At 48.5% G+C, this 16,552-nt stretch overlaps 2 protein-coding genes across 5 annotated transcripts in view; both read right to left on the bottom strand.

Annotated features, from left to right (window-relative positions):
• ddr2a (discoidin domain receptor tyrosine kinase 2a) overlaps positions 1-3,743 on the bottom strand; it is a 12,614-nt gene extending 8,871 nt beyond the window's left edge. For both annotated transcript variants that reach the window (XM_047049513.1, XM_047049512.1), the window contains exons 1-2: positions 3,335-3,743; positions 926-1,068 (exon numbers count right to left, since the gene is read on the bottom strand). In XM_047049513.1, the coding sequence (XP_046905469.1) occupies positions 926-1,007 (82 nt within the window). In that variant the 5' untranslated portion in view covers positions 1,008-1,068; positions 3,335-3,743. The remainder of the gene's footprint in view (positions 1-925; positions 1,069-3,334) is intronic.
• Positions 3,744-4,290: 547 nt separating this feature from the next.
• Positions 4,291-14,539, bottom strand: uap1 (UDP-N-acetylglucosamine pyrophosphorylase 1). Of its 3 annotated transcripts, XM_047049516.1 has the most exons (12): positions 14,141-14,537; positions 13,905-14,003; positions 12,917-13,221; positions 11,233-11,437; positions 10,370-10,545; positions 9,769-9,941; positions 7,106-7,299; positions 6,759-6,899; positions 6,461-6,649; positions 6,225-6,266; positions 5,132-5,198; positions 4,291-4,919 (listed from the first exon to the last, which is right to left on the bottom strand). In XM_047049516.1, exons 3-12 carry the CDS (start codon positions 13,191-13,193, stop codon positions 4,827-4,829), a joined length of 1,557 nt encoding a protein of 518 aa, XP_046905472.1. In that variant the 5' UTR covers positions 13,194-13,221; positions 13,905-14,003; positions 14,141-14,537; the 3' UTR covers positions 4,291-4,826. The 3 variants fall into 3 exon arrangements, with proteins under 3 accessions (XP_046905472.1, XP_046905474.1, XP_046905473.1); XM_047049518.1 differs by lacking the exon at positions 6,225-6,266 and having other exon boundaries at positions 14,141-14,539; XM_047049517.1 differs by lacking the exons at positions 13,905-14,003; positions 14,141-14,537 and adding an exon at positions 13,544-13,757.
• Positions 14,540-16,552: the final 2,013 nt, after the last annotated feature.

Genomic DNA, 16,552 nt, shown 5'->3' on the forward strand with positions numbered 1-16,552 from the left:
CACCCTCTCTCTCTCGCGCGCTCGCTCTCGCGCTCGCTCTCGCTCTCGCTAGAGAAGTCCTCAGATGATTCTGGCTGAGCAGAGACCAGTGTGATGATACTGCAGTGGAAAATCCTGTCGAAAATCCTCTAACGTCCAAACTGCCTCTCTTCCTCTCCCAGTGTTTCCGCTATGTTGATTTTTCGGTGGCGGCCCGCCATGGCACAATTTCTTCCGCCACGGTATCAGAAATAGGGCTGTACAACATGTTTGAAAGCATATCAGAGGATAGCACGGACACGTGCTTCACAGCGCAGTTGAGATTGCGTGTGTGCGTCCTTGAGAACTGTAGAGCTAAGTCGTATAACTTATGTTATACGAAATCTGCCCCCACTGCATAAAAAAAATCAGAGAGGAAACACTGTCTCCCATCCAACTCTTCAGCTCTCAAACCCTCGCTCGTCGAGAGGCTCTCCCAGAGAGACACGCTGGGTTTATGTTGTGGAGACATTAGTACAGGTGGCCATCTTGGTTTGAGCTAGGTGAGAAGAAGACTATATTTGTGTCTTCTTAACTCTTGAACATCAATCATCACTGTGTCACACACATCTGGCTGAGTGAGGCAGAGGTTTGGTTTCTATCAATAGAGATGACATCAGCCTGAACACCACCACAACACACACACAGTCATTACTGCCTCTCTCTCTCTCTCTCTCCCTCTCCCTCTCCCTCTCCCCTCTCCCTCTCTCCCTCTCCCTCTCCTCTCTCTCTCTCTCTCTCTCTCTCTCTCTCTCTCTCTCTCTCTCTCTCTCTCAGCACACCAACATGCTCATGTAGCTCTGGCTGTAAACAAACCACAGTGAACTGAGAACAGGGTGTGTCTAATGTATGCGTCTCCGAGTATTAGTATAGGAAGATGTGTGAGTGAGTGCAGGGGTACACTGACCTGGGTTGACCTGTGACATCACAGCTCCTAGCAAGTACAGCAGGATGAGGAGAGGGAAGTGTGTGTCCCACAGGTGCTTCATCCCACACACACACACACACACACTAGGTACACACACACACGGCAAGTCAGGACCAGGGAACCTGGAGAAGCACGACAGTTAAATTGTTATTTATAAATTGTAGAATTGTGTCTGTTATTATGTCATGTGATGTATGAATGAATGCTGAATTATTTCTTATTGATATGTAATCGCACAGCAATACAGAAAAGCTTTTCCACATTTGACCAAAACAACCCTTCTGGTCCTCCTGACCTGTAGGTGACCTCGCTGTGCACCGGGGGGGGGGGGGGGGGGGGGGGGGGTGAATAACAACACTGTGCTGACCTGTAGTCTGACTCTCCTAGCCTCCTCACAATCTACCTGTCTGCACACAGCTCACAGGCCCTACAGGTGTGTGTGTGTGTGCGTGGAGCTACTGAGCTACAGAGGCCAGTACTCTGCTCAGCCGTGTGGGAACAGTCTCTCCGCATGCTGTTCCCCCCTGGGGGGGGTTCAGATATTTCACAGTGGTGTGTGTGACCCCCCCTCCCACATCACCCCAGACAACCAGCCAGGGCCTGACCAACCGCAGCAAACACAACTGCATCTGTGTGTTTAGGTTTGATTCATTCAGCCGCAAGTACAGCAGAACAGTTCTAACAGTGTGTCAGTGGTGAGGAACGGGCTGTATTTCCCAGGCACAGTGCAGAGAAACCTCAACTACAGAGCAACACGATGACCTCCAGAACCAAGGTCGTGTTTGGACCCACACGTGTTCGGTGTGTGCGCTCAGGGCTTTGACCTGTGTGCAGTTTTAGCTCAGCCTCTGTATTGAGTAACAACACACGCACTCACGCACTCACACACACACCACAGTTCTCCCGTTGCCAAAGAAAACAGGAGGGGGCTTGATGTTGTTATTACAGGGTTTCTTATTTGCAGAAACAATCTGATCTTGGAAGGCCTTCCTCCCCCTGGCACACAGAGAGACAGTGTCCTTCAGGCCCTGCACTCTGACAGACCACTACAGCACAAACACCTCGCTTTACCTGTCTCTGACACACACACACACGAACACACAGTCAACAGCACATGGTTTAGCTGTACCCCGCTAGCAAAACTACTCTTTCCAGATCAGCCCAGAACACCAGCTCACTGGTCTGTACCTGGTCTCTACTCCATTCTACTGTACTCTACTATGCTCTACTCTACTGTATTCTACTGTACCCTGTTGCTGTCTGTGTGTATCTTGCTGTGTGTGTCTTGCTCGTGTGTGTGTTGCACTCTTTGTGTGGTTGAGTGTGCGTGTTGCTGAGTGTCTCACAACTTCTTTAGGACATGTCTCAGGTCGTATTCCAGGCCTGTAGTTGACCACTGCCTAAACTGACAGGAGCCAACCTGACGGACTGATCTGGAACTCTAGATATCTCTGTTTCCAGATCCATCATCACATTTTAATTGTATCTCTACTCTTGACACCTGACTGTGTTCAGCCTGCGGTCTGCACCTCTCTGTCTGCCCCTCTCTGGAAGACAGGAGCCCTCCCTGACCTGTCTGCCTCTCTCTGGAGGACAGGAGTCCTCCCTGACCTGTCTGCCCCTCTCTGGAGGACAGGAGCCCTACCTTACCTGTCTGCCTCTCTCTGGAGGACAGGAGCCCTCCCTGACCTGTCTGCCTCTCTCTGGAGGACAGGAGCCCTCCCTGACCTGTCTGCCCCTCTCTGGAGGACAGGAGCCCTCCCTGACCTGTCTGCCCCTCTCTGGAGGACAGGAGTCCTCCCTGAACTGTCTGCCCCTCTCTGGAGGACAGGAGCCCTCACTGACCTGTCTGCCCCTCTCTGGAGGACAGGACCTGCAGCCAGCAGCTGTGGGGCTTGAAGACACCAGCAGGTTCGAGTTCCACATCCACAGACAATGAAAACTGAAAAACCCATCTCTTCAATGTCAAGTGCAAGCCACAGGAACAACACATAAAACTAATATGTACAAAGAAGACACAGAAAAGTAAAAAAACACTTTTGCAAAAGTAGAATGAAACATAACACCAGGACTTCCCATTAAATTTACTCTATTCCAGACTTTGGTAGGAATCTTAAAATGACCAGCTGGTTGTAATGGCTGCTACACAGCTGGATAACACCAGGTCTACTCTACTCTACTCCAGCCTGCGGACCAGACAGAACATTGGGTTCCTGTTCAAACGCAGAAAAATACCCAGAATGCCGAGGGGCAGTGAAAGTAACCGCAGGACTACCGAGGCATCAGTTTTCTGCCCAAGAAAGTTCCCCGCTCTCAGAAAGTGACCAGTAAAATTTAAGTATTATAGTAAAATAGTATAATATTTAATGATGAGCACAGTTAACTTACGTCTCGATAGTTTTTCTTATTCAACCATTTGTTCGGAGGAAACGAGAGAGTATTCCAGTGTGAATCTGTTGCCGTGCAAGTTCTATCGCTTAGAAACTTCTCTCCGCTCGGTCTCTTTTCGCTAGGCTGATGTAAGACACTCGAGCAATACGGCAAAGGAACGATCAGCGGAGAGAAAGAGGGAGGGATGGATGAAGAAAGAGGGAGGGAGGAAGGATGGATGAAGGGAGAAAAAACCTTGACATTCTGAGGATTCCTGGGCGCGTGCCAAAGTCCCAGAATTCCACATGCCAAACATAAGGTTACAATTAAGACGGAGTTCGGTGACCAATCACATCACTTATTTTCCCCTTAAAGAATAGTTTTATTTTGCCATTAGACAACTTTAATGAAAAACAGAAATGGTTTTTACTTATTTATTTGCAGTGTGAAGTATTACGTATTTGTGTTGCTCCACAGTCCTGTCCTAACATAAATAATTAAACGCCATTAATAGGCAATCATTAAAACCGTCATTTAAATATATATGTTATCTGGTCAGGACTGTTCATTAAAGGGATATTCAAGATTGATAAGTTTAAGGATTTACAGTGTAAAATAGTGACAAACACACAGTTCCCGTTTTGGTGGCGGGGAAGACTTGCTGTTAGAAGTCTGAACTTCTGATCCTTGGATAAAAGCACGTGCTGGATAAATGTGAGGTGTTAGGAGATGAATACCCTATACAGGACCTGACAGGACCAGCTTCATACAGGACACACAGAGCACCAGCATGACCAGGCCTGTCAACCACTTTCAGCCACAGCAACATACAGAGCGGGAATTGAACCTGGGAGCTCTTGATCCACAGTCAACTGCTCCGCCATGAGTTCGAGCCATCAGCCTCCAGCATGTCCTGGAAACTGTGACTGCACAGAGCGATGACACACGCCTCAACACATGACTCACACGCATTCTACCCAGTAAGACATTTCTTTATTAAAGAAAACGGAAAATAAATGTATCCTTCAAAGCTACGTGTAAAGTGATTACACAGAAGACAAGCCGACATTTAAACCATCATAAATAAGTCCCTCATCCATGTATCTCATTACATGGTGTTCAAGCTCCCCTCGCCTGATTCTACACCCCATGTTGTACCTAAAGATACCTTGATGCACAAATCTCAAAAAGTACAACAATTTGTATGCAGTAATTTCCACCTACAGCAGGAAAAATCCATATAAAAATAAGTCTGAAGTAAAAAATAAATATTGTTGATCAAAGTAGCAAGGAGGCATTTTACACATCAGGTATAGTATGGAAGAGTAGGTGAAGAGATGTTATTATGATATATATATTTATATATATCCTGTATATGTTGTAGCAGATGAAGAGGTGTTGGGGTGAATCTCAAGTGCACATGGTCACGTTTGATCTTTGGGTTAACATCTGTCTCTGTCTCTCTCTCTCTCTCCTCCCTCTCCATCCCCCCTTTTCCCCTCCCTCTCCTTCACACTCCATTCTTCACCAGCTGGTGAGCTCCGTCCTTGTCGATCACCAGAGTTGGACGGAACTCCTTTCCCGCCACCAGCTCCTCCAGGCCCTGCAGACACAGGATGTGACATCATCAAAACGTCCTGTCGTTTCATGGTTGTTGCATCCCGTGCCTGGTAGCTGAGATGTGGTTACTGTACACTGTCTGGTAAATACACACCATTCCTTGACTCCGTTCATCAAAATACTGTTAGAGCTACACATCCTTAAAATGTAAACAAGCAAGGCATGCCCATTGGTCGATCATTCCCCCCTCTTTACCTCTCCTCCGTATGACACAAGCGGGGAGATCTCACACTTGATTGGCAGGTCTGTTCCGTCTTTCAGGCTGTGAGGAGAGAGACAGGTCAGCTCAGAGGAGAGAGACAGGTCAGCTCAGAGGAGAGAGACAGGTCAGCTCAGAGGAGAGAGACAGGTCAGCTCAGAGGAGAGAGACAGGTCAGCTCAGAGGAGAGAGACAGGTCAGCTCAGAGGAGAGAGACAGGTCAGCTCAGAGGAGAGAGACGGGTCAGCTCAGAGGAGAGAGACAGGTCAGCTCAGAGGAGAGAGACAGGTCAGCTCAGAGGAGAGAGACAGGTCAGCTCAGAGGAAACAAAGGAAAACAGGAGGAATTTCCTCGTCTTTGTTTGTGGGTAGAAGATAGAGATGAAAGAAGCAGATGTCCTACAGTCTAGATCAGCAAGCCTCCCACAGAGGGAGGTCATGATTAGAGGGTCAGAGGTCAGAGGTGAGCCCCACATCTCCCAGAAGTACCTAAGAGTTACAGGAACAGCCTCTACTGCTAGCAGCACCATCAGTTATAACGGGTTCATACAGAGCAAGCTCCAAAGGAGGGGATTTGAACCTGCAATCTCTCGATCTGCAGTCAAATGCTCTAGCCACTGAGCTACACACCCCCCCCCCCCCCCCCCCCCCCCCCCCTTTGCTATAATTCAGCTGCAGTCCGGCCCGCAGCCAGTTCATCAGGAGAAAGATGGATTAGTTATTATAATAATAATAAGGTATTTCGGGTCATGAGAGTAATGTGCTGAATCATGAGGATCACATGGTCCATCTGGATTCTGAAGGGATATGATTCACTGGCTTCATCATCATCATCATCATCATCATCATCATCATCCCACTGCAAAAGCGTGCAGTTTTACCCAGCATGCAACATTCTGTAGTTTAGTAGACAGAGTGAAGCCACATCCCAGCGGTGACCTCTGACACCAAGGCTGCGTCTCGATTGACTCGCTTGGCCCCGCGGCCCGGCCGTGCTAGACTGTTGAGACACGGCCCAGGGCTGCAGGAGGACGGGCGACAGAGAGAGAGAGAGCCCCATCACCATGCACCAGGGACTAGAAATAGTTACTTCATGTTGACATCAGTTGAGATGCTTTCTGCTGCGACGTGACTGGAAACATCACATAGGGAGAACCGTGGTGGGGGGTGGGGGGCATGAGGGGGAATGAGGAGGGTGAGGGAGGGTGAGGGGTGGAGTGGGGGGAATAGAAGGTAGACAGTGGGATGAGTGAGTGAATGAATGTGTGGAGAAGTGTGCATGCCCATACGTGTGTCTGAGTGTGTGAGTGTGTGTGTGTGTCTCACCTGGGTATGGCGGGCACGCGTGTCCCGTTCTCGTCTATGAAGTGTCCCCCGGCGTTGAGGACCCAGCGGTGATGCAGTGACAGCAGGGCGTGTCTGGCTGTGCTGGGCGTGTCCTTACCATCCTGGCTGTCCGCGTTCTTCAGAGGAGAGAACTCGTCCTCGCGCAGAACCTCAAACACCACAAACTTCCTGAGAGACACACACACACACACACACACACACACACAGAGGCACACTTAAAACAGACCGTTTGCTACAGCCTTCCTGCTCTAGCTATAGGGTAATCCGTGACACTCACTTGGCAAACTGGAAGATGTCAAAGACAAACTTTTCCATCTTGATTCCGTTGGGTTTGTCTGGTGTGATGAGCCGACCCTGTGGGTCTACATACGGGATCTTCTTCTGAGCCACATGGTGTCGGAGCTGGGGTTCATGGATCCTGGAGGGGGGGGGAGACATGACCTGCTGTGTCAATAACTTTAAGGAATTAAGATGTCGGAGTCTAGATTTAGAGTCTTCTGCCAAACCTAGGGTTCATTAAGGACCTTAACCCCAAGTAACTCGAACCAAACCCAACTTACCACCCTCACTAACTCATCCCTAGCCCTAACTAACCACCCTAACCAACCCTTCTCCTGAACTTACTGCACGACGTCTCGGAGGAAGTCCAGGGTGAAGAAGTGATTGGCCACGTTGGCGGCATTGAACATAAGACGGCCGTCGGCGTTGCGCTTCTCAGCGGTTGCCAGGGTGATCTCGCTGTACTCCACCACCTGGTAGCGCTCATCCACCTTGCAGACCACACCCACTGCCTCCGTCGGATTGGTCTTCTCCACCACCTGGAAGTGAAGTCACGGGGGGAAAAGGAAATTTGTCATGAATGACCTGCTGAAGGAGAATGTAAGGACCTCTGACGGGATGGCGTGCAGGATGGCGTGCAGGATGGCGTGCAGGATGGCGTGCAGGATGGCGTGCAGGATGGCGTGCAGGATGGCGTGCAGGGTTCCCTAACGGAGCAGGTCAGAGTATGGGTACAGGTCAGGAGAAAGGGTTTCTAACATGAGAGCTACACTCCATGTTACTGACTGCAGCCTGCAGTGCCTCGCCCTGAGAAGTTCTAATGACAGGTTGGAGTCCAGAGGAGGGGGGGGGGGGGGGGGGAGAGCCACATGAACAGAAGCAGGGAGGGGAGGGGTCAGAAAGGGGAGGGGAGGATTAAAGGAGGGAGGGAGAGGGGTGAGGGAGAGAGGGGGGAGTGAAGAAGCCACATGAAGGGCAGCAGTGGTCTCAGTCGTGTACAGAGCTAGGGTGGAGCCTGCCTCAAAAACACACAGAGCTAGAGTGGAGCCTGCCTCAGTAACACAGAGGCCAGGGTGGAGCCTGCCTCAGTAACACAGAGGCTAGGGTGGAGCCTGCCTCAGTAACACAGAGGCTAGGGTGGAGCCTGCCTCAGAAACACACAGAGCTAGGGTGGAGCCTGCCTCAGAAACACACAGAGCTAGGGTGGAGCCTGCCTCAGAAACACAGAGAGCTAGGGTGGAGCCTGCCTCAGAAACACACAGAGCTAGGGTGGAGCCTGCCTCAGAAACACAGAGCTAGGGTGGAGCCTGCCTCAGAAACACAGAGGCCAGGGTGGAGCCTGCCTCAGAAACACAGAGGCTAGGGTGGAGCCTGCCTCAGAAACACACAGAGGCCAGGGTGGAGCCTGCCTCAGAAACACAGAGCTAGGGTGGAGCCTGCCTCAGAAACACAGAGGCCAGGGTGGAGCCTGCCTCAGAAACACAGAGGCTAGGGTGGAGCCTGCCTCAGAAACACAGAGCTACGGTGGAGCCTGCCTCAGAAACACACAGAGGCCAGGGTGGAGCCTGCCTCAGAAACACAGAGCTAGGGTGGAGCCTGCCTCAGAGAGACACAGGCCAGGGTGGAGCCTGCCTCAGAGAGACACAGGCCAGGGTGGAGCCTGCCTCAGAAACACAGAGGCCAGGGTGGAGCCTGCCTCAGAGACACAGAGCTAGGGTGGAGCCTGCCTCAGAAACACAGAGCTAGGGTGGAGCCTGCCTCAGAGACACAGAGCTAGGGTGGAGCCTGCCTCAGAGAGACACAGGCCAGGGTGGAGCCTGCCTCAGAAACACAGAGGCCAGGGTGGAGCCTGCCTCAGAGACACAGACGCAGGAAGACTCCACTAGAACCCTCCCAGTGGCTCCTGCTGTGATTCACATTGTAGTTCCTTCAGACGCCTTTACCCAAAGCAAAGTACACATAATGTAGAAAGCAGAGCACCAAGTCAGGATCAGAGCTGGGTTACAACTGTGCCGCATTAGCTCAAACACATATTCCAGAAATTGTTGTTGCATAAAAAGCCCCCTTGCTTGGCCACGCTGGTTCAACAGGGATCGTAAAGCCTATTTAACTGGCATTCTGCTATACCCAATAAACTTTACTGTCAGGAAAATAGCACAGCTTGTCTTAAACCAGTCTGGTGGGAGGAGCCAAAGCAGTCTAGTGGGAGGAGTCACAGCAGACTGCTGTACTTTCTGCACTATTTGTATGTCGCTTTAGATATAAGCGTCTGTGAAATGAACGAGCTGTAAATGTCCAGTGAATCGAACAGGCTAATGAGGGGCAGAACTGGTGATCAGGGGGTTTATTCTGACAGCACACAGCACTGCCTCTCTAAGATAAACTATTTCTTAAAGTGTCTAAAGTTTATCTTATGTTTGCACACTGAAAAAGGATATCTTCAGTTAGATAAACATGCCCTTCACAGAAGCACCAAAACAATCAATAATCAACACTGCCACCAGGTGGGAACTTAAAGTAACTGCAGCCCACTTGCCACACTAAGTTACTGGTTTGTACATTTACATTTATGCATTTAGCAGATGCTTTTATCCAAAGCGACTCCCAAGAGAGAGTTATGAATTTGTAAAATATTGTAATGAATACATGAGATTCAGAGAAACACAGACGGAGAGAGACAGAAGAGAGAGAGGGAGGGTGGGACAGAGAGGGAGGGAGAGAGGAAGACGGAGGGAGGGAGATAGATAGAGTGAGACAAAGCGAGATGGAGCGATACAGAGACAGTGAGAGGGAGGGAGAGAGAGGGAGAGATACAGAGAGAGAGGGAGAGAGATACAGAGAGAGAGGGAGAGAGATACAGAGAGAGGGAGGGAGGGAGAGAGAAAGAGGGAGATACAGAGAGAGAGGGAGAGATACAGAGAGAGAGAGGGAGAGAGTTACAGAGAGAGAGGGAGAGAGATACAGAGAGAGAAGGAGAGAGATACAGAGGGAGGGAGAGAGAGACTGACCTTGTTCCCACAGTCTCCACCTTTGGTCACACAGAAGCCGATGAAGGCGGGGTCAGCCACCTTTACCAGGATGTTGTCCACACAGTACACATGGAGGAACTTCACCCCTCTGCTGCTCATGTTCTCCACGATGCCCTGGGACCCCAACGCCCGGTACAGACCCCCGTTCCCATCTGGAACACGCACACACACACACACACACACTTGACTTTTCTGTGCTTAAGAGCTAAACTAGACACCTGATGTCTCAATAGGGTTGGTGGGTCCAGAAGGTTAGGTATATAGGATCAGGTATATAGGGTCAGGTTTAGGTCTGGAGGGTCAGGTTTAGGTCTGGAGGGTCAGGTTTAGGTCTGGAGGGGCAGGTTTAGGTCTGGAGGGTCAGGTTAAGGTCTGGAGGTTCGGGTTTAGGTCTGGAGGGGCAGGTTTAGGTCTGGAGGGTCAGGTTAAGGTCTGGAGGTTCGGGTTTAGGTCTGGAGGGGCAGGTTTAGGTCTGGAGGGTCAGGTTAAGGTCTGGAGGTTCGGGTTTAGGTCTGGAGGGGCAGGTTTAGGTCTGGAGGGGCAGGTTTAGGTCTGGAGGTTGGGGTTAAGGTCTGGGTACCTGGAGCCATGGCCAGCTTGGCTTTGCTCTCCATGATGATCTTGCCGTTGTAGTCCATGGCGGGCAGCATCCCCTGCTGGAAGAAGATGACGTTGTCTGGGCTCAGGCCGAAGTAGCTGTGCCTGCTGAAGAAGTCCTTGGTAGACTGCATGGTCCTGCCACTGGTCATGATGTACCTGAGGAGGGAAGACATTATGCTAGGGGTCAGATGGCTGAGCGGTTAGGGAATCTGGCTATTTAACAGAAGGTTGCTGGTTTGATTCCCGGCCGTACACACAAAAATGACGTTGTGTCCTTGGGCAAGGCACTTCACCCTACTTGCCTCGGGGGAATGTCCCTGTACTTACTGAAAGTCACTCTGGATAAGAGCGTCTGCTAAATGACTAAATGTAAATGTTTATGACGCAGAGCAGCGGCATTCTCACAGAAAGCCAGAAAGTCATCTTAAAACGCCCTGCATGGCTCGTTCTGCTCATGGAATTTAATTGACTTCTTTATGGAGAGGTGCATTCCCTGTCATTCCAGTTCATAATCTGAATTTTCAAGTCTTTATTTCTGGTCTCTTGACAAAACTGGCCTCATGATGCCTTCTTTGATCTCCTCTGCGGTGGAACTGGACTCTCGCTGTGATCTCAAGTTGACTTTAATCTTTTCTCATGAGAAGAAACTTCCACATCAGAGAGCAGAGAGTATGCAGAACCCAGGTGAGCCTGGGATCCTTGGTGCCATGGTTAAACAAACTGATAACAGGCCATAAACAGACTCTTCAAGCATTTATGAAGCATATTAATACTGCATTCTTATTATAATGACGTGGTGATATTATGATTTGAGCAGGTCAGAGTTAGGAGGGGGCCTCTCACCAGGGTATGGAGCACTTGGTGTTGTGTTTGCTCTCAGCCAGCTGCTGTAGCTTAAGGACCCGTTCAGCCTGGATCTGGAAGAGGGTCTTGTGGGAGGGAAGACCCACGTTGTACATCCCCTTGGGATAGGAGACCCCCAGCCTGGTCCCCTGCCCCCCCGCTAGCAGCAGCACGGCCACCTGGCTCTGGGACACGCAGCGCAGACCTGGACACACACACACACACCCTGTAAGAGCCTGTTACCTCCACCGACACATCACTAATTTATATATCCTGTAACTGCACAGATAATTTATTTATAGTTTATATGCTGACGGTAAAATACTGATAAGTAAAGTAAAAGTCTAAATGACTCCTAATCCATGTATTAGTTGTAGTATGCTTATAAAACAATCAACATGTTTATGAGCATATATGAGCGTGACTGAACCTTATATCGAGAGAAGGCGGAGAATTGAGACACAATCGAGATAAACAAGCCCTTTTATCACATGACCTTCCATCTATATAAACTAACAGAATCCAGTTGATAATGCAGACTTTGTTAAGCTTACATAAACTGTTACTGTCAGCTCTGAACAAACTGGGTGGTGCTGTTAAACAGTGAGTAGACACACACACACACACACAGCACAATACTACATGACTCAGCTGGGTGACCTCCCATTTGCGTCAGGACCAAAGCAGAACCATATGTCCCCCTAACAGACCTCCACACTATACCCTGCCCCCTAACAGACCTCCACACTACACACTGCCCCCTAACAGACCTCCACACTGTACCCTGCCCCTAACAGACCTCCACACTGTACACTGCCCCCTAACAGACCTCCACACTACACACTGCCCCCTAACAGACCTCCACACTACACACTGCCCCCTAACAGACCTCCACACTACACACTGCCCCCTAACAGACCTCCACACTACACACTGCCCCCTAACAGACCTCCACACTACACACTGCCCCCTAACAGACCTCCACACTATACACTGCCCCCTAACAAACCTCCACACTATACCCTGCCCCCTAACAGACCTCCTCAAACCCCCATGATATGCATACCTCCTTTACTAGCAGCACTGCTGGATGATTTCGCAAGAAAGTTATAATGGTTTGGTCTGCCAACTGTTTTACTGGAAAATTGTAATTGTTTCCAACCTTAACAACAGGATAGAGATGCATCTAGTGTTACATCTGATACTCATCCTTGTTGACCTAGTTGGCAGAAACATCCTTTCCACACACTTTATTTGGCCAATGGGTTGCCAGGTTATGTTTTGAACCTCCAAATGAGTGACTACAATTCCCACAATTCCAGTAAGTCCACCTGGCCCCTGGTCAGGAACACAGGCTGGGCTTGTGTCAGGAAGTATGGAGAAAACTGGCTGTACGTGCCACATCAGAGTTGCATAATGATGTTTAACTGCTCCTCCCCCTAATCACACACACACACGCACGCAAATACCATCCAAAGGCAATACAACTATACAACACACCATAAAACAGGGGAGAAGATCTCCCAAACTTGCCCCTTCCTATGTGGGATGGTAAGGTGAAGAGCTGTCTCTAATTACTAAGCAAACCTGTCATGACTGTACCATGGGACAGATAAGTTCCCTTCAGGTTAAACGTTGCACAACATTTCCGGGTGACATTTTTATATACGGTTAGGGGACACACCCTGCTCCTCCCAGGCCTGCAGGGAGTCCCTGTCCCTGGTCACGCTGCCCAGAACCCCCCGTGGGATCGGCTCCATGTGGTTGTCCACCTTCTCCTGCTTGGCGCTGCCCGACAGCTCCATGGCAGCCTGGAAGAAGCCGTTGACCTCCAGGAGGTCCATCCCCTGCAGGTCCTGAGCCAGGCCAGCTTGCTCCTCTGGGCTCAGCTCCTCCCAGAACTGCAGGATGTGAGACTGGCCTGCTTCAGCCAGTCTCTCCGACAGTGCGCTCTTGTCCATAGTCACACTGCTGGGTATCTTCTGGTGGCTACACACACACACACACACAAAGAGAGAGAGTCACGTATAAATAAATACACACAAACACAGATATACACAGAGACATAGATATACAAACACACATACATAGATATATGTAGATGCACACACACTTACACAAACACACAGATATATAAATACACCCACACACACTAACTCATTGACAGGGTGCGGGAAGAATTCAGGTACTCCAGAGAACCGCTCCAGTTCACACACAGACACACGAATACCTTCGAAGTGACACACTATACCGCATACAGGCTGGGCTACGTTTCTACAAGGAATCTATATGTCACACTAACTGCACTGACCGGATTACCGTAGCCTTGGGAGTTTAGTGATAAGTAATAAACAGCCTTGAGCTTCCTTGTTCGTGGATTTCCATCAGAGTTGTCAACGTGTCATTCCAAACACCGGGTACAGCTCTTGAAAACCTACGACTAAACTCTTCACAAAGTAACATCAAGAAAATCGTATCACGTATCCGTGGTTCTGATTTAGAAAGGTCTGCCAGCACATCGTCGCACCACGTCACTAACTTCTAGCTTCACGCTGTCAAGGCAACAACCGGCAGGGTTTTCCTACAGTCGCAAAACACCGCGTACTGGATACCCTTTCAATTAATAATATGTATTTAATTATTAAAATGAAAGAAATGTAATGAACGCTTACCGAAAACGTTGTCCTTTGAGCAGAGATCTCTCTGACCAGTGAGTCTCCAACTGGATATTCTTGTATGGGCCACTACGGTGCCTCCACCCACCGCCACAACTGACGGGAACGCCCAACACACAATGAGCTCACATCTAGGTTATTTAGAATATCATTTGCACGTCTACACAGCAGCCAATAGTTAATTAGGAAACATTTGATCTGTTTTTTTGTAATGAGAATATTTAAAACTGTACCTGTGCACGAGACAGTGGATGGATACAGTGTAGGCTAAGTAACTTAAAGCTTTTTTTTATTTTTTATCATTCACCATATGTTAACCGAAAATGGTTTCGGTCAATGAAAACACAGGTAATAACGAAAAACCAAAACACTTGTATTTCCTCGTTATTAGCATAGACTGTGCAGAGCGAAACCATAAATAGCACAGCTCCTACAGGCTACACACCTATAGTACCACAATATACGTTGTAACTGCCAGAATATACTGATTCAAAAGCAGACTTTATTTAGCTTTTGTGTATTTATTTATTTTTTTGAAATGACTAACATAGATTATTCCCAGGTCATCGATAACAGGATTGGCAGAAACTCAAACGTCGACTCTGCAGCAAAGTAAAAAAAAAGAGTAACCAAGGACGAACGGAAGTTGATGCCGTAAAATGCTACTACGTCCGGTAACATAGCGACCGACGACAAATCGTTTCCCCCTTTCAAAATATTGAACACGCTTGTTTAGCCCAGAGCCATGTAAAAAGTATAATAATATAATAATATTTGTATATGGCTCTGACAAGAACTAGCTAAACTGACCGATTGCCATTCTACTAGGCTAACTGGTGGCTTGAAGACTGTTCGAGAACAAAAAACAGCACAGTTTGTTTTCATTCCTACATCGTTTTGTGTTTAATGCAATGACATACTTTTCCCTTTTGAAGATACCAGAAAAACCTGTTATTTTACCAGCATCAGAAAACCGGCAGAGTAGGAATACATTTTAACCACAAGAGGGCAGAAGTGAGTATTTGTTTAAGCTTTTTTTTTTTTCTCCATTCAAATAATAGCTAAACATTATTTAGTTTGAAACTTTGTCATTTTGTCTTTCATCAAGCCTACTTGATATGGAAAATACTGTAAACGTAATTAACATGAAGAGAATAGACCACTAATTACAGTGGAGAATGACCAAGAACTGAACACAGACACATTTCCAGTTTTCTCAGTGAGCTTCTCATGGGTCTGTACGCACTGTGAACTGACATACAGCATAAACATGAGTATCGTTTATTTGTATTTTGGTCTGTGTTGTGATATAAGGCGAGATTATCACAGGATTTAATAAATTAACACAAACAAATAACATTTTCACCACATAGGGGACACTTAAGGTCTTAGACTCTCTAAAATGCACAGTAGGCATAGTAATAAATACAAATGAAACGACATATAAACATCTCTGGCTCTTTGCTGCCCTGCATGCAGGTCCAGAGCAGGTCCAGAGGACACTAGTCATTCAGCCGACTGTCCTCGACAACGAAAGCTGCATCTCCAGTCTCCTTACAGTCTTTAGAGACAAGGCTGAATTCAAAATGGCCGCTCACTGCACACACTTGACCCATGAAAGTCCTTATAACCCCACCTGGAGGTCATTCTCCCTGTGACAGTCCAAGGAGTACTGGTACCTTATTCATATAAGTCATATGAATCAGAATAACAGGACGGGAGTCATGAATCATATGAATAAGAATAACAGGGCGGGAGTCATGAATCATATGAATCAGAATAACAGGGCGGGAGTCATGAGTCATATGAATCAGAATAACAGTACGTAGTCATATGAATCTGAATAACAGTAGTCATATGAGTCTCTCCATGGGTGGGGGTTGGGCTATATTCCACATCTCTACGCGGGACCCCTCCTTCTCCTGTCTGCTGGGACTGTAGGTCCCGTGGGTCGCCCGGCGGTTGAGCGCCACCACCAGGCCAACGGTGGTCAGGACCAGAGCCAGCAGGAGCAGCACCGAGGACAGGCTGACGGTGAGCAGGAGGTCAGAGGTCAAACCTTCAGAGGTCAGCTGGAGGGAGGAAGGAAGGGAGGGATAAATGAATGAAAGGGGACGTTGTAATTTTATTCATTTAGACCAAGATACCATGACTTACCCCTGCTGTGTGGTTTGTAAAGATTACAAATATATACACGTATACACACATGCACACACGTGTTCTAATAACTTGGACATACATGGTCATCTCCCGTGTGTCTCAGCGCTCAGTCACAACACTACCGACTCCATGAGAATTGAAGTGTGCCTCTCTTACACTTGTTTCTCTGCCTCATCCAGATACAGATATAGTATGCACACCCGCACTCAGTTTATCCTGTTAAAGAGATTAAAGCTTTTTCTGAGTGCTGTACGCTAGCACTGCAAATGCACGCAAACATGTGCACACGTGCAAACACACACACACGCACACACACGTACACACACACGTACACACACACACACACACACACACACACACAGTGGTAGTGTTGTTAAAGCAGGTGAGGACCAGAAGGCCCAGCCTGGCCCCCTGGCTGCTAACAGGGCCATTTTCACACCAGTCCTGTAAGAGCCACAATCACTACTTGACTACAACACAGTTTC

The sequence above is a fragment of the Hypomesus transpacificus genome, chromosome 26, assembly GCF_021917145.1.
Source record: "Hypomesus transpacificus isolate Combined female chromosome 26, fHypTra1, whole genome shotgun sequence".
NCBI classification, from domain to species: domain Eukaryota; kingdom Metazoa; phylum Chordata; class Actinopteri; order Osmeriformes; family Osmeridae; genus Hypomesus; species Hypomesus transpacificus.